We start from the raw sequence: 19212 nt of genomic DNA on the forward strand, positions 1-19212 counted from the left end.
GCAACGCAACCTAAATTTATAGCCAACGTTCTTTATGCCAAATTCGACGAAGCGAATGTCATCTTTTACCATAAAAGTTTTGTGCTTAGAGTTAGTGCAGTTCGTAAACACAAAGACGATTCTTACATTAAATTTTATGTAAAAATAGCATTTTGTGGACTAAAACAGTGCTAAAGGCCATCACATAAGCTCATGTAAGGTAAGAATTATGTCCAAGTTGTAAAATACCGAAGAATATTGGATTTTATTAGCACCGTAATTTTCGGTTTTGGTTCGAGCCGTTTCGTGTCTTCCTATCTTACCGTACTGTGGTGCGGCTTCGAAACGAGTAGGGTAAGAGCCAGTGTTGCCACATTTATATCTGTACCGTAGGCTCAAAAATCTTTTTTATCTGTACCAGAGATTCTGAAAATCTGTACCCAAAATCTGTACCACACACAACATTAATTGTTGAAAAAAACTTTAATTCTAATTTATTTGGAAATCTAACACAGTTTTTATTGAAATAAATTCTCGCGTAACTTTTCAAAACGGCCTATCTAACAATTCACACATTTCGAGTAAATCGAGCTTGAAGGTTGTGAAAATATATTTTGAAACTGTATCAGAATGAAACAATTTTTCCCCACTGTGTTGCTTGTAGAGGGAAGCAGTGTAATAGAGTTCAACGTATGAAATGAAATTTTGTCAATTTATTTGGAAATTACACTGAAATCTATAAAAAACATCAGATAGGACGTTTTGACCAAAAATATGTACATAGGATAAATCACATAGGTCGTTCTGTTTCAACAATTGTTACATTGGACATTCATTTCTGTCATTTTGTTTCAGTTATAGTAACATCGGATATTTTGATTTGAGCACAAAACAATCACGTTTTATTTCATTTTGTATCCACGTGCGTTGAACTGCTTCATCATTCAAGTTGAACTGTTCATTTTGTTGCGGTGTGATAATCGCAAGCACCAGCTGTGCTTTGTTTTTATTCATTTGAAGAAGAGACGAATGACCTTCGGGTTAAAGTCTCTCACGAACAACAACAATTTGATTCATTCAATGCCACGCCGTCACTCCCCCCGTCTATGTGTCCTATGTAACAACAGAAAAAGGGGAAACGTTGAGCTGTATTTGGGACTTTTTGCTTTCTCACTGTTTCTCTCTCAATATTCCCCCCGTTTCAATGCTGGTTTCGCCCACACTTGTTCGTGTGTGAGTTACCCACTGCACGACGGGTGGTGACGACTGTGTTGCTTTTGGCACCAGCCGTCGGCGCAAACAAGTAATAGCGGTGGGAAATGATGACGATGACGGCGCCGTCGATTGTGTTGTAGGAAACCAATGCCAAACAAATACATACAGCTTCTCCGCTCTTCGGTGAATGATTGCTCTGAAAATATATGTGCGCAAGTCGCGCATGCACGTTGCTCGTGTTGCTGCCGTGAAGCATATGTATATGCTTCATCGACCATGGATCTGAATCGGATTGATACAATAAGATCATGATGCTGAATTATCATTTCCCTACATGCACTCAATACGCTGATAATCGACATTTTGTTGCGGTGTGCTAATCGGAGACACCAGCTGTGCTTTGTTTTGATTCATTCAATCCCACGACGTCACTTCTTCCCATCCGTCTATTTGTCCTATGTAACAACAGAAGGAGGGGAAACGTTGAGCTGTATGTAGGACATTTTGCTCTCTCACTGATTCTCCCTCAATTTTCCCCCCGTTTCTATGACGGTTTCGCCCACATGATCATGTGAGAGTTTTATTGTATCTTCAGATAAGAAAGAAAACGACTTGTTCGTTTAACGTGTGAACAGAAAGTGAAAAATTTATTTAAACCAAAGTCATGGCTTACTTATATCTAACACTCCTCCTTAAGCTAGGACTCCTATGGCTTCACGATTCTTTTCAAGCTTCATGCGTGGTAATGGTTTCGTGAGGCCATCGGCGAGTTGATTGTCCGATTCAATGTATTTGATATTTATTATTCTTCGTTCCAGCGCATCCCGTATGTAATGGTGACGGATGTCGATGTGCTTGGTCCGAGGGTTGTAGCCACCGTTCTTAGCAATCGCAATGGTGCTCTGGTTGTCGCAGTTGATGGATATTGGACCCGTCGCTCCGAATTGTGCAGTGAGTCCTTGCCACCACGATGCTTCTTGAACAGTAGCAGACAGTGCCATATACTCTGCTTCGCAGGTCGATAAGGCAATCGTCGGTTGGCGCTTGCAGCACCACGAGATAGCTGCCCCTTGCAGCGTGAAAACATAGCCGGTGGTGGATTTTCTGTCGTCCACGTCGGCCGCCCAGTCTGCATCACTGTAACCATTGATGTTGTTGTCGCCATCCTTGCGGTACACCAACTTCATCGATGCTGTTCCGCGCAAGTAGCGAAACAGGGTTTTCACAGCACCCCAGTGCTGCATTCCGGGATTGGAATTGTACCGACTCAACTGATTCACGGCATACAGAATGTCTGGCCGAGTACATTGAGCGAGGTACATCAGGCTTCCAACTGCTTCCTGGTACGGAATGTTGGTCATCTGCTTCGCTTCTTGATCCGTCTTGGGAGACATGTCCTTCGTGAGCTTGTCGGTCATCGGCACCTTCGCTGGTTTACAGTTCGCCATGTTGAACTTTGCCAGCATCGCTTCTACGTACGCTTCCTGATCAAGCGCTATGGTTCTATCCGTCCGTGTGATTCGGATTCCAAGACAGTTCTTTGCCGCACCAAGATCCTTCATCCGGAAATGACCACTCAGGAACGCCTTCGTTTGCTCAATCCATCCGCTGTCATTGGAGAATATCATAACGTCATCCACGTAGACTGCCACGAATATCATGCTGCTACCCTCGATGCGGTAGTACACGCAGGGATCGTACTTCGCTTGATTCAGCCCGAACTGCTTCAGCATGTGGTCCAGCTTCTGGTTCCAGACTCGACTGGACTGCTTCAGCCCGTATAGCGCCTTGTTGAGGCGACACACCAGGGATGGATTCCGCCGATCGACGAACAGCGGAGGCTGCTCCATGAAGATTTCTTCCGTCAGTTCACCTTGGAGAAAAGCGGTGACAGCATCCATCTGTTGAACCTCCATATTGTGTTTCGCCGCCATGGCGAACAGATATCGCAGCGAACTGTGACGGACTACCGGGGAGTAAGTTTCGTCATAATCTACCCCCTTTCGTTGCGAAAACCCTTTGATCACAAGTCGCGCCTTGTGTCGATCAAGGTTTCCATTGGCATCCAGCTTCGTTTTGTAGATCCATTTGCAACGGATCGCCTTCCTATCCTCAGGAAGTTCCGTCAAGGTCCACGTTTCGTTCGCCATATGAGCGTCAAACTCCTCCTGCATGGCAACCTTCCATTTGTCCGAATCATCTCGACTCATTGCTTGTTGATGCGTGGTCGGGTCGTCAGAAATCGTGGCTTGTTCGTCACTCTGCTGCTGAGAGGCCACACCAGTGAATTGGCTCGAGCGCTCAGGACCCAGGGATGAACCGCTTGCTTCACCGCTCGCCACATCGGAATTCAATGGGTTGTTGTCATCGATTGCAGGAATCTGGGAAAAACGAGAACAGGGCAAGCCTTTGCTCGAAATAGCAAAATCTCTATACTTGCCTGGAAGTTTGTGCTCCCGACCACTGCGCCTCAACACCTGTGACGGAGGTGGATTTGAAGTTTGTCGTGGGGGGAGCACGGTGATGTCAGTCACGGTATCTGTGGAAGAACTACTGATGTTGCTTGCTGCTTCTTCGAATTCTTCTTCGTCCCAATCGCTTTCATCGACTTTAACTGAACCAGTTGCACCATCCGCGGGAGTCGGATGCCCGCCGGTAGCTTCTTCTGGGTTGGGAAACGATACCGCCTCTTCTACGTCTAGCTTGATAATCAGTGGTTTGCTGCTTTTGATTGTCGCCGCCGGTGTACCGGCGTCGCTCTCATTGATGAACGTTACATCTCGACTTCTTGATATAGTCTTCGTTGCCGGGTCGTATACACGATAGCCTTTCGTGTCTTCATCGAATCCAACCAGACGACATTCATGGGCCTTCGCATCCCACTTACGCCGCTTCGGTTTCGGGACATGAACCATCACCTTTGCTCCATAGATCCGAATGTTGGACAAATCCGGCTTCTTTCCGCTCCAGCATTCTTCGGGTGTCATCCCATGACCGCGAGTCGGTGATCGATTGATGAGGTACACCGCCGTCGAAACCGCTTCTGCCCAAAACGATTTTTGCAAGTTTGCTTCAAATAGCATGCACCTAGCACGCTCGACGATTGTCCGGTTTGCCCTCTCAGCCATACCGTTCTGCTGCGGGGTGTAGTCATTTGTTCGCTGATGCCGGATACCAAACTTTTCCAAATAGCTCTGGAATTTCCTGTTGGTATACTCCAGCCCGTTGTCGGTTCGGATGGTTTTGATTTTCGAACCGGTCTGCCGCTCAGCCATCACGTGGAAAGCTTGAAACACCCTCAAAACTTCACCTTCGCATTTCGTTCGTAGGAAGTATACGAACATGCGGCGTGATTTGTCGTCCACAAACAGGATGTAGTATCTGCTACCCCCTAGCGACGGTACCTCCATCGGACCGCAAATATCCGAGTGAACGACCTCCAACAATTCCTTTGCTCGGGAACCCTTTTTGCCAAATGGTAATCGGGACTGTTTCCCTTTGGCGCACACGCTGCAATCACTAATGCTACTTGAATTGAAATTCATGCCACTCACCATACCGCTCGCTAGCTTTTTCAGATTCGCCTCGCTGAGGTGGCCCATTCGCCGATGCCAAACGTCCATGGAATCATCCGTCGGACAAGCCAACGCCTTGCCGGCTCCGCTGCGCTCGTGCTGTTCCAGCTTGAATAGTCCATTTTCGTGGCATCCAGTAGCCACTAGGTCGCCGGTCGAATTCATCACCTTGCAGCCAGCGTTGTCGAACATCATCGAGTAACCTTTACTTACGATTTTGTTGACGGAGAGGAGATTCACGGACAGCTGTGGAATGTAGTGGACATCGCTCACGGATATTTCACTTCCTTGGTCCTTGCAGACGGGCTTGAGAGCAGCGGTTCCTGTTCCCTCGATCTTCATAGCGGCCTTGTTCGCGGCCACCACAGTGCCACTGGACGGCTTCACGTTCTGCAACAGAGCCTTGCTTCGTGTCATGTGAGTCGTGGCTCCAGAATCGAAGTACCAGTCAGCATCACTGGCGGCTTCGAACGTAGACAGGACGGTGCAGAAAGCGTCTCCTTTTTTTGTGCTTCTGCAGTCCTTCGCAATGTGCCCGTAGTTGTGACACTTCCTACATTTCGGTCCCTTCGATGATGTGGATTGCTTCGATTGATTTCCACGGTTGTGGTTGCTATCGTTGCCGTGGCTGGGGTTACCATGGTTACGTTTACCCTTCGACAACAACGCCGCATCAGCCGATGGAATTTGCACCTCTTGAAGCAGCTTCGTCTTTATCGCGTCGCCGGTGATTCTGATTCCAGAATTTTCCAGGGCCATGATCATTGGCCTGTATTCCTCCGGCAGACCGCAAAGCAGCAGGGCACCAATCCACTCCTCCGAAATGTTGAATCCGATTCCGTTGAGTTGATGGGCCGTGGAAATTATCCGATTTACGTATTCGGACATGGACGAACAGCTCATCAGATCGGTTTTCACCAGCTTGTGAAGGAGACCGATCCGCCTGGTTAGGCCGGAATCTTCGAACGCCCGCTCCAGGTTTCCCCACACTTCCTGTGCCGTTTTCGCCTCCTTTACGTGAACATAATTCACCGGTTCGAGGAGAAGAATTACCTTGGCTCTTGCTTTCCGGTCCTTCGCAGGTTCCACGGCTTCGTACGTTCCGTCCTCTCTCAGCGCAGGCTTGACGGCTTCCCAGAGATCTTCCAGCTCGAGGTACGTTTGAACGGCAAACTTCCACGTAGCCCAGTTCTCTCGTCCGGATAACCGCTCGATTCCTGGCAGACTTGAAATCCCTTGCACGGAACTGCCGCTTGATCCTGCTTGACTTCCGGAATTCATCTTGAATTTTCAGAGCTTCGGCTTGAAAACGATAGGCCCATAACCTATTGTATCTTCAGATAAGAAAGAAAACGACTTGTTCGTTTAACGTGTGAACAGAAAGTGAAAAATTTATTTAAACCAAAGTCATGGCTTACTTATATCTAACAAGTTTCCCACTGCATGACGTGGTGGTGGTGACGGCTGTGTTGCAATCAGCACCAGCCGTCGGTTGAAACAAGAAATTGCGGTGGGGAATTATGACGATGACGACGCCGTCCATCTTGTTGTAGGAACTCGAGAAAGGAGCTCACGTCTAACAAATACATACAGCTTCTCCTCTTTTCGGTGATTGATCGATCTGCAAATATGTGTGAGCAAGTCGCGCATGTACGTTGCTCGTGTTGCTGCCGGGAAGCATATTTATATGCTTGATCGACCATGCATCTGAATCAGATTGATACAATGACATCATGATGCTCAATCTTGTGCTCAATATCATTCCCCTATATGCACGCAATGCGATAATAATATTAAAAGAGATGTTGCAGCTGATCCAATCCAGCGAAACGGAAAAACATGGTTTGGCAAAAAGACCAAAATACTGTTTTGTGTAACTCATTCTCTTTTTGTCACTTGAGCGTTTTCAATTTTGCGAGGCAAGGCGACTCTGAAAATATCGACTGAAATGATTGAGAAGCAGTTATTATGGCATTCTATGCATCTAAGTAGTGTCTCAGACACGCTTCTACAAATCATTTTACCTTTTAAACACCATTCCAAAGCTTTATTCAGGAATGTCCAATGTAACATTAGAATCGTGTTTATTCATAAATGTTACATAGGACATGTGGTTGGTTCTCTGATCAAAGGTCCAATGTAACAATTGATTAAAAGCGATGCAGTTTTGAACATTGGTCATTTTGTTAAGCTTTGAATAGATTAATTTGTTGTTAATATATCAGAACGAGTGTTCTAGTGTGCTGCTAAGTGGTGCAACGCAAATGATTTGCAATGATAATCTCGATTTGTTTACATTTGTTACTTAGGACGTTTTGAAAAGTTACGCGAGAATTCACTCTTTATATGTTAAGTTCTATGGAAATAGTATTTTTCAATAATAGTTTCGTGGTAATTAGTTTCAAATCACAAGCATTTTTTGGATTTTGTGTTACAAAAATCGCCAATTCCAAAAATCTGTACCAATCTGTACTTTTCGGTGAAAATCTGTAATCTGTACCGTACAGAATCTGTGCCCGAAACTATTCGAAAATCTGTACCTTTCCAGATAAATCTGTACTTGTGGCAACACTGGTAAGAGCACTATAATTCGACCCATAAGACCGAAATATGGAAGAAAATCGTACATATTTTTTTTGACATCCACAATTTATATCATCTTTTGTCGTTGGATAACGTCCTTCGGCAACATATGGGGGAACAATTCCAAAACACGAAAAATGGAGGATGTAACGAAAAGTGGTCAGGTTTTGACCGCGAATAACTCAGCCATTAATCGATAGATTTTCAATATTTATACATCAATCGATCGGAAATTTATCTATGCGTCGATTCAAATTGAGGACACTATTGATTATTGGCAACAAACTATTGAAAAATCGTAAAACGTTGACCCCTTTCTTATCTAACCAATCACGTTCAAGCACATTTTTGGGTTCCGCTTCCCACTATAAGAGCGCACCGGTCCTGCTTCTTCCCTCAGTCTTCTTTTTGCGGTTGGACTGTAAACACGGTCGGGCGAATCATTTTTGCTTTTCGTTTGCACCCGCGTCACAGTTCAATTTGTGTCGTCGGAAGAGGAAGACGCAAGGTTGATTTGCGGCGGCGATGACGCTGGCTTGAACGCTTCTCCGAGCGTCGAACTGAGGCCGCTCGGAAAAGCGCCCAAGCCATCGTCATCGCCGCCGCAAATTTATCCACGCTTGCAGATTTCGACTCGTGATAAATTCAGCATCGGTGGTCAAGAAGCAAACCCGTTAGGAACGAAATACCAGAAGCCCCTTGAGTTGCTGATCCGATGAGCTGCTGCTAATCGAGCGTCGGACTTGTGAAGTCGCTCAAGATTTCAAGACTGAGCATCGTTTCCAGATTTCGACTTGTGCCCGGGGATCCACTACCCGTTGCTGTTGTGCGCCATCCACGTCACGAAACATTCAGCTGGTTCGTCGTATAAGCAAATAACATGCATTTGCATTGAGGATTCCCCGCTTGACCATGGGAATTAAAACTGATAACATCCCGCAGTGCTATTCATCTGTGACAGCATTGAAGCTAAGAAAGCCAACGCCCTTTTCAGGGCCATCAAATGTATTGAAAAGAGTTAAAAGAATAATATTTCCGACCTTATTACATCTAATATTCATCAATCAATCTCACAGCTCTATACAATATTTAATTTGTCATGAATAATTGATGGCACAACAATTTGATACTGTACAGTGGGGATTCGCTCGTTGGGGGTCCGCTACATGGAATGACTCGATGGTTGGATGTTCGCTGGTTGAAAAATATTCCAACTAAAAAGCACTCAAATGTCAACAAAAAATGTCAAATTGACTTTGACGTCTGAGTACCGTCGCATTGAAGTCTCCATATATAGAACAATTGCGTTTGTATATGTCCGTTTCGTGACGATTTGCTCTCCAGATGCGTTAGTATGGAGCATTTGCACCAGCTGTCAGTCGTTCCAACTAACGGGTCGGATTCGCTAGATGGAAGGCAGTCGTATTCCAACCAGCGAATCCCCACTGTATTCACGGACGCTGCTGCAGTGCTGTCGGGGTGAGTGCTCAACATTTCACAACGATTGTAAAATAGAGTGGCATTTTCAACAGCTTCTTAGACTTGCCATATTTTATTAGAACACATGTAACAAAATTGCGACATATTCAGAATGCTTTTGAAAAGAAATTCTCATTGAACAATTTTCATCATTTTGGCATCCATGGATCAGAAATTTACCTTCATATTAAATAGAAACTAATGATTATCAATAGCAAACTATTGAAAATTTAGGGAATGTCAACCCTTCCAATAATTCATGTTCGACCATTTACTCACGCATTAGCATTTTCCGCGACTTTCTAGCGATTCTAAGCCCAACACATTATTGGCACATACCCATTTCCTAGATAGGTCGAACAGAAAGAGAAGAGCACGAAAGGGAGGAGCATCATCTGCTAATCTAAGGGTTTAAAAGATGCTTCCTTCGCCGGATTCGGTTTCATTCCATTTTCGCTTTCGAGCTAGTAAGAGCTCATCCGAACCTGCTTAGCGAGGAGCACCTCGCAGCCAGAAGCCTGCTGAGCTGTTGATCAGCGGCTGGTTTGTGAAATCGCTTAAGATTTCTAGATTGTTCTGCGCTTCCAGATTTCGGCTCGTGATAAACTCATCATCTGTGGTGCAGTCAAGAATCAAGCCCGTTAGGTACCATTACCACTATTATTAGACAAATCGAGCGTTTGGGTGGTGAAATCGCTCAAGGTTTCAAATTTGAGCTACATTCCCAGATTTCGACTTCAGCCGTGTGATACAATACCTGTTGCTGATGTGTGCAATCCACACCACGAAACATTCAGCTGGCTCGTTGTATAAGCAGAGAATTTATTCAAATTTATACACTTGCGACGAGGATTCAACGTTTAACCATGGCAATTAGCTGATAACATCATGTAGTGCTATTTATCTATGACAGCATCCCAGCTAACAAAGCCTTTGGCCCTGTTCGGGGCCACCGAATGTGCGGTCCAGAGGTGAAAGTAATTTTTCCGACTTGGTTTATTACATTGCCAAGCAATGAATAATATTTCTCTCAAACCATAATGTCCACAAAGCGATGACTGGAGCTTTCATTACAATCCTCGAATAACTTTCTATAGACACATTGGTGTTAAATATTCTTTATGAAGTGAAATTTTACATTTTCATAGATAAATATGACGAATGATTGACCAAATTGTAATGTTTATACAAAACGAACTCACGTTCATCGGATAAATATAACGTAAATTTGGAACATTATTAAACGTACACTCGGCTGCAAATCGTTATATGCGTAAATGTTTACGAATGTTTCGAACACTGAAAACAGTATGAAGTCAAAACGAGCAACAAGAACGACAACAAATTCGGTTACATTAATCATCGTGGTCCTATGTCACCAGTTCGTTTAACCTCATAGGGATGTACCCTTATAGTTTTTCAAGGCTTCCAATTTTGAATTGTTTTGAATCATATATATTCCAAAAATATCACTATCTCACTCTAACTAAATTTGGAATAATCGAAATATGCTGTGTTAAACTGAACTATGTATAAAACCGCCTAAAATAATCGGCCCTTCATTAAGACCATTTTCGAATCTACCGGGTACCCCCGTTGGTTTGACCACATTTAATCTGAACACTTTTTAATTTGTACCCCGCTAATTTGCACATCGTTCAGATTAAAAATGGTTCAAACGTCATTTAGCTTCTGGAACGGAGTAAAGTGAAATGGAACGCTGTGAAACGGAACGCAGAATCAAAACAAAACAGTGAAAAAGGTGACCAGAAACACGTTTATAGGGTGACTAGATGTTCAAATTAAAAATGAACCCCGATGGTTTGCATGATGTACCGTTCAAATTAACGGGGGTGTACGGTATACCCTTTTTTAACCAGCCTAAGGTTATCCAACGTCAACACTGCGGTCGTGTCTTGCACACAACCCCTCCAACTTTTTCTTGGCATTACCCTCCCCACTGGGACAGAGCCGGCTACTCAGCTTTGTGTTCTTATGAGCACTTCCACAGTTCTTAACTGAGAACTTTCTTTGCCAAAGTTGCCATTTTCGCATTCGTATATCGTGTGTCAGGTACGATTATACTCTATGCCCAGGGAAGTCAAGGAAATTTCCATTACGAAGAGATCCTGGACCGACCGGGAATCGAACCAAGACACCTTCAGCATGGCTTTGCTTTGTAGCCGCGGACTCTAACCACTCGGCTAAGGAAGGCCCCTACAATTTATATCAATGTTGAGTTTTATTAACGAAATGTGTTAGTATAAGAGGATAAAATAAAGTATCGTGCAATTTATCGACCCATGTCTTACGGCTCAAGAATCCTTCATTTACACATCAGCAATAATCGAAAATTTAAAACCAATTTTTCATTCAAATTTCAAAATTTCTGCATGAAAATCTATTATTGAATTAGGTACAGATAGCAACCCGAATAAAAATATTATGCATCCGGTAGAAATCAAGACCCACACTTATTTGAAATTATTATTTTGTCGGGCCCCGAGCGTCGCATCTAATATTTGAATAGTGCGCGGTGTTTGTAAAAATCGCACGAATGCAGCGCCACACTAAAAAACTGATTTCAAAATGCGGCGATTTGAGGCGCGTCGCGAGTCTCACTGGCGCGATCCGGTTTGGTGGCGGTGCGACAGAACTTATCTAGTTACAACTCATCAAATCCAAATCTTACTGGAGGTTTACTTTCCCTAGCTGATCTTCTAAGCATTAGTTCATCACTCATTGATTCACTTCTTCTTTTCAAATATTTTAATGTTGGTGCATGAATTTCGTTTCCTCAATCACTTCTTCTACGCTTACATCTAGACTGATCTACAAACTTTTCTGTCAATTTAGTTAAATTCGATTCGACTAAACAATTATTGTGCCGCAACTGACTTACATGTACAATTCTGATGTTCCCATTTTCAATAAATTAAATTTTATACAAAAATTTCCCTATCTTATCGATAACAACCCGGATAAAAATACAATACAAAAACAATATAACGTATTGAAACAGTACCATTCAATATATTGGAAATACAATACAGTATATTGTAAAATGACAATACAATTACAGTACTATTTATTGTTTTGAACAGTTCACTGTATTGTATATGAGATTTTGCCAATATAATGTATGGGTGGTTAAGTATCGTAACAATACAAATATAGATATTTTCTCATACATAAATGGGGACGGACCTGGTGTAGTGGTTAGAACACTCGCCTCTCACGCCGAGGACCTGGGATCGAATCCCATCCCCGACATAGTCACTTATGACGTAAATAGTTATAGTGACGACTTCCTTCGGAAGGGAAGTAAAGCCGTTGGTCCCGAGATGAACTAGCCCAGGGCTAAAAATCTCGTTAATAAAGTCAAATCAATCAATCAATCAATCATACATAAATTTTGAAAATACAATATATTATTCATGTATTGTCTTGATTAGCAATTCGTGTATTGTTGTACAATACAAAAACAATTCAACGAACTGTATTTCAATTAGTGGTGAAAAGCATAGAATATGTATATTGAATGGATTGTCCCCCAACTTACCGGATATTCGCGCCAACAGTACTAAAATAATTTAACTCCTATAGAAGTAAAGATGTTTATCATGGTTGCATTCTTCGTAACAGCTAATGTCAAGTGACTTCTACAAAACTACTTATTTTTACTTTTTGAATATTTTTCACCCAACATTTCTTGCTTTCTGAACTTGTTTTGTTTACTTCTTTCAGACAAGCTACACAGAAAAAAGCAACAGTTGTTTTACACAAAAATAGGAATTTGGCCAAAATTGTAAGGTATAATACCAATAATAACCAATAATAAACAATACAGTGTTCTGTTACAATATATTATATTGTTTTTAAATTGTATATTCAAACAAGAATGATGTTGCTTCGACATTCAATTACAATACGCTGTATTGTATCCAATACGTTATATTGTACATTAATGGTTTATTCCATTCACTGAATGGTACGTTTTTATCCGGGAACTACTGGGATTCGTCTAACTATTTCCTTCAAATGGTTTCTTACTCTTTCCCCTTTTTTAAATTGTTTCTCGGATATTTCTGCATCAGTTGCGACCTTTCTGTTACCTGCATCGTACACAATTGTCTCATTTTTGGACTCATCAAATCTTACCTGTCTGGTGTTTCGGTTCGATTGTTCAAGCTGTACCATTGGACTGAAGATGGTACACTGGCGATTCAGTCGATCAAATGAATTAAACGGAGGGCCGTTATCGGAAACTATCTCCTTTAGCAGTCCAAAAAACTTCCTCTAGTTTTTCACAAATTTCATAATGCTGAAGGGGGTGGGTAGGTGTTCTCAAAATGTCACAGCTCATACAAAATTCGTAGAAAGTTCATACAAAAAGCGTTACAAGAGGGTGGGTGGGTGTCAAAAATGGCCAATTTAGGCGTTATGAAATTTGTGAATAAACCCTAACCTGATCAACATAAGTACTACTCATCAACTTTGCTTCGATGAACTTAGAAAACGAATCCTCTATTATCAAAAATGTTTACTTTCGAATGCAAAGAAATCAATGTGGATCCTATCCATCGGACAACTCGTTTTCGGCCACTTCCATGTAACCTGTTCAGTTGGTACATTTCGCCTCTGATCACAAATCTCGTAATGCTTGAAATAATTTTCGATGTCACCTTGCATATTTTTCAACCAGAACAAACTTCTATCTAGCATTTTACCACCCAAGTAACCATATAGCACTTTAATTCGCCCTGCGTGCTAATATAGCGCTGTTACAGGGCTGACATGCCCTATATTGAGCGTTTAATAGCTCTATAAGCCCAAAAAGGCGAATTAGCGGGCTAGTGGTTACTTGGACACGCACGATATCGTCATGATTTGCATGTAACATCTTCAAAACGATTGAATGTAGCAATTTCGGTATTACTATACGATCACCGTAAAACAAACATCCGTCCTGGGTGTTCAACGAATTTCGAAGGTTATAATAATATTTCAAATTCTCCGGTACATTTCGCGGCCAACCACGCATCACGAATCCATAAACTTGAGAAAGAACTTGATCTTTAGCAGTAAAAACTGCAACATCTCGTGTTTTCAACGGCAGATCTGGACAACTTTCCAGTCTGTTGATCGATAGTACTTAAATTTCTGTACTTCCCGGAACCGGTAATCTCGATAACGCGTCCGCGTTCGCCAAACACCGATTTGGCCTGTATTCGAATTCGTATTCATACATTGATAAAATAACCGCCTATCTCTGTAACCGCGTCGTCGGATGGTAAATTTTTTTAACGCTTCATAATCCGAAATCAGCTTGGATTTATGACCGTAAATGTATTTGTGAAACCGTTTCACCGCCCTTGTACGACAATCCTTGTTTTGGATCGTACGACGTACTCTTTTTCATCGACTTTGGTCTTGAATAACCACTTGCATCCAATTGTTTTCGCACCAGTTATCAACTAAATCCTACGTATTGTTCCTTAGTGGCGGCAAATTTCATAACGCTGTAGGGGTTGGGTGGGTGTTCTAAAATGTTACAGCTCATACAAAATTCGAAAAATATTCACACAAAATGCGTTACGAGGGGATGGGTGGGTGTCAAAAATGGTAATTTTCAGCGTTCTGAAATTTGTGAATGAACCCATGGCAGCTGTTTGGAAGATAATAATCGTTATACTTGCCGGGGATTTCGAGCTCCCGTCCACTGCGCCTTAACACTGGTGACAACAGTGTAAATAATTTCTTGAACATTTCATTTGAAGGAATTTTACTTTTCTTGAGTACAACAGCATACTAAGCTTAAGTAGTGTATATTACACTTTGGAACAGGTTTTTTTGTCTCAAGCAAGAACATATCGCTATTTACTTCATATAATGCTTTTTAAGCAATATCGTAGCACGTCTAGTTTTTGAGATATTGGCTTTTGAAAATGCGTTATTCAACGATTCAATTCCAGTCAATTTTCATGTAAGTTTACCAGCTTGTATTACGATTTGTTTATTTAATTTACCGCAGAATTCTTACTGAAAGCCTGATTCGCTGCTGACAAGTAATTTCTTGGCCTATCTTGATGCATGGAAAATTCCTGCAAGCAATCGATCAAGGAAGCGCTTTTTTCTGATCGCAGTACGCAGTTGAAAAGAGATGTCAGTTCAAACGGGACTCGCTGTAGAAAATTTCTGCAAGGAATCGGCGAGAAATTTCTTTAGCGATTCCTGTTCAGCAGCAAATCAGGCTTAATGCAGTAAAAATACTCACAGACGAACCACAGTGGACTAACATACGTAAAACTTGAATTATTTTCATCGCACAGCGCTCAATTCTAATATTCCTATTAAAGTGAAAATCGAGTTTGTTCATAGTGTAATTTCTGCAAAACACGTAGAATCGATAAGCTAAGTTGGTTTATTTTTCCGATTTACGGCTGTTTGCATAAGTTTTCAAGAAATGAACCAATTATGAATCAATTACTTCCACGGAGTTTGTATCCTTTGACAGATACGCGTATTTCGACCTCAACTGTAAGGCCGTCTTCAGTGTCGTGTACTAGACTCGACACTGAAGACGGCCTTACAGTTGAGGTCGAAATACGCGTATCTGTCAAAGGATACAAACTCTAGTGGAATTAAATGGTATAGTACTAAATTCGGTTTTTTCATCTACTTATAGGTATTCTAGTAAACAGCTCGAAGATTTATTATCATACTTCCCTGATTAAATTTCTGTTTCCGTTATATCTCAGATGGACCCGGGACCACAGCTATGTCGTTTATGTCTGATTCCGGTTGACCCAGATACAGTTGTTATTCTCAATCAGGCTGTAGATTTGATTGATTCAATCCTTCAGTTAACCACCGTCGATGTGAGTACATTTAACTTCAGATCCCGGATTCCATATTGAATATTATTTCTTTTATTCAGGTGATAGTAGACTCTTTGCGTCGCGTATTCATGTGCGACCAGTGTCAAAATACGCTAGACGTTTGCATACAATTCCGAATGATGTGCCTACAAAATGATGCATCGTTCCGTAAAATGTGCGCTAAACAAGCGCTATCGTTGGACGATATGAGAAATGAGTGTGACAGTTGGACAGCTGCATTTGTTCCTTGTAAGGTTGAAGAAGCGTCACAACATAATGACATCCTTGACAAAATGGAACCAGAAATCAGCCTGGAAGATAATGGTTCCCAAGATGGTGATGATCAACACTCGTTATTCGACGATATGGAGGTTGAGAAGCAGAGCGAAATGTGTATAACAGAAACAATACCCGAGAACGACGACCAACAATTACCGGCTAAAAAACCCAAAGTCAAAAAAGTTCGTAAGAAACGTGATCATCAAGATCAAGAGACTGGCAATAAATCATCATCGAAAGACCGAAAAAGAAGGAAGACGGCCATCAAGGTCAAAAAGCCTTATAAACCGCCGGCCAATCGTCGTTATGTGAAAGTCCAATGCCAAATCTGTGGAGGGTTCTACAACCGTGAACATCTAGCCCAACATCAAACAATTCACAGCGATGATCGACCCATGTTCGCCTGCGACCTCTGTCCAAAAAAATATCCATACAAGAAAAATTTGAAAGAGCACGTGAAAATAGTCCACGAGAACACAGCAGACTATACTTGCACCGAATGTGGAAAGACCTTCAACCGAAGGGGACCGCTGCAAAGTCATTACATCGCTATTCACACAGATTTGAAAAAGTACGTTCTGTACTTTGGGATTGAAAATTTAACAAAAGTATTACAATATTTTTCATGTTTCAGATATGAGTGTAAAGTTTGCGGCGAAAAATTTGCCCGGTCCGGTACCCGTAATTATCATTTTAAAATGCATCACACAAATTTGAGGCCGTACTCGTGTCAATACTGCCAGATGACTTTCAAACGATGGTGAGTTCTTATTTTGATTTTATTTCAAACCAGTATTTTACGACAGCTATAAACAATTTCACACCGAAATTTTGTCTTTTTCGATCTTAAAGAAAATTACAGTACAACAAAACCAAAGGTTCTTCACCAATAGCAATCGATACATTACCAAAAAACAATTCTCTTAGTTTTATCGATATTCAATCTAAAATACAACTTTCAGTAATGATCTAACGCTTCATCATCGGACGCACACCGGAGAGAAACCATACAAGTGTGATCTGTGCGACAAGAGGTTTGCCAAAAGCTACAACGTTGTGATCCACAAAAAATCCCACAGAAATGCTGAACTGCGACGGGCTGCTCAAATTAAGGCGGACAATTCAGAACAAAGTTTGAATGTTGATGAAACGGGTGTTTTGGAATGAGTTCTCTCATATATAGGATGAATGAATACAAACTATTTTGCAGGTGCAATTATTGGTATATTTTTCTGATGACTGATGACATCCTCAATATAAAATACTGTCATTCAAACCGCAGGTTTGGCTAGGATTATGCATTAAATATCCAAAAATTAGAAACACAATGTTAGCTTAAACCCAATTCAGTCTAGCAAAATATATTTTCAGTGTTATTGTTGGTCTAAAACCTGATTTGCTGTTTAAAAGGAATCGTTATAGAAATTTCTTGCCGATTCCTGGCAGATGTTTTCTACAGCGACTCCCGTTTGAACTGACATTTCTTTTCAACTGCGTACTGCAATCAGAAAAAAAAAACGCATTCTTGATTGATTCCTTGCAGGAATTTCCCATGCATCAAGATAGCCCAAGAAATTACTTTTAAGTAGCGATTCCAGGGTGGCCACCGAACCGGGAAAAAGACGGGAATTTGAATTCACCGGGAAAAAGACGGGAAAAACCTGGAATTTGAGATGGTCACCGGGAAAATTGTTTGGAACGAATATTTTCGAGCTCTATATCTACGAACCATAGGTTGTAGATTCAGCATTTGAACAGGTAACTTTCATTGGAATGCTTTAAAAATTTCAATGATTAAATTTCTTCTTTGTTACATTATAATCCTGTAATGTTTCATTTTTCCCAACCGTGTTTAGAAATATTTGTTTTGCGATTCCATAGCAAATCAATAAATTTTTCATCGAGAAGATGAATAACATAAATGCCTGCATTTCCTACCAAAAAAAAAATGCTGAAAAGTGCTATTTTTTCGGCACTCTTTTCGGTCCTTAAAAGTAGCACTTTTCGGTACTGTATTGGGAGGCCAAATCAAATATTCCAATCTCTTCGTGCCATATCATCTGAATCTATATCCTTTTTGCGATCCGGATCGGTTTTTTTTTAATGTTAGCTTGTGCTTTTAGAAGTAATCCTGCTAAAACAGATATTTTAGTTATTTCAAAACTCGTTTTTTCAGCATCTGTTGTATTTATCCAAATCGGAGAGCCTCGTTGTATAAATGTACAAATCGTGCTGAAAAAATCATCATTTTGCAATATGTTTTTTTCATAAATAACTATTAGTCTTTTCACTACAGTCAAGGATAACCTTTTTTGAACTATTCTCTCACTGATTTACCCGAAGTTTGGAATCAGAGTTAAAAGAATTCTTTTAGAAGATTATTGTATTGAATTTTTTTTCAGTTACTGAACATGTATACCTCAATTAATCCTGATATTTATTCTTGTAAATAATCCCGAATAGGTCATTTTTTAACAAATCCACTAAGAGTTTGAAAATACAAACTTATACATGCGTGCCTTTGTTTAATATTCACCTTAAATTATTTGCTCTACAGGATCTTCATGAAAAAAAAATCGAAATAATAAAAGTTGAGCTGAAATACCTTCAATTAAGCAAAATAAAAAACCGAGAAAATTCTGAAAACTATATCGAACCGAAAAACCGGGAAAAAAGCGGGAATTTCAAAATGGAAATTTGGTGGCCACCCTGGATTCGTAGATTTATTATCTGGTCACAAATGATCATATCTAGTTTTTATCCATTTCTTTTAGCTATTTTCGGGCTCTTCATAATTGACAGACGGATCCTTATTTTTTATATAAATTGTAATATATATATATACAGGGTGCTTGACTCCGGAGTGCAGATATTTTTTAGGGTAGATAGGTCTTCTCGAGATATGAAAAAGTGCCCAAGAAACGTAGGGTCGGAAACAAGGGGTGGATCACTTCTGATGCATCTGATATTTCGGAAAAAAAATGATGCATTCGAATGCATTTAAATGTTCACTTCCAGCAAGTTTGCAAATCATGGCTTGCTCAAACGTTTGGCTGTTGTTTTTGTCAAATTGTCAAATTTGTCATTACATAATCTCAAGAAGAGCTACTACTTCATCAACAAATGCTCAACCTTGAGTTCAACTTCAGCTTTTTTAATACTGCCGGATTTGGGTATGGACTTCGTGGAAAGTTTAAGGATGAGAGAAAATAGAAGGCGAA

At 41.1% G+C, this 19212-nt stretch overlaps 1 protein-coding gene across 1 annotated transcript; it reads left to right on the top strand.

Annotated features, from left to right (window-relative positions):
- The first annotated feature begins 64 nt into the window (after positions 1-64).
- On the top strand, positions 65-17210 carry LOC5568976 (zinc finger protein 626). The gene is made up of 5 exons (XM_001652576.2): positions 65-199; positions 15593-15712; positions 15772-16562; positions 16626-16751; positions 16954-17210. The coding sequence occupies exons 2-5, from the start codon at positions 15593-15595 to the stop codon at positions 17156-17158; spliced, it is 1242 nt and encodes a 413-aa protein (XP_001652626.2). The 5' UTR covers positions 65-199; the 3' UTR covers positions 17159-17210.
- Positions 17211-19212: the final 2002 nt, after the last annotated feature.

The sequence above is a fragment of the Aedes aegypti genome, chromosome 3 (genome assembly GCF_002204515.2).
Source record: "Aedes aegypti strain LVP_AGWG chromosome 3, AaegL5.0 Primary Assembly, whole genome shotgun sequence".
Taxonomy (NCBI): Eukaryota; Metazoa; Arthropoda; class Insecta; order Diptera; family Culicidae; genus Aedes; species Aedes aegypti.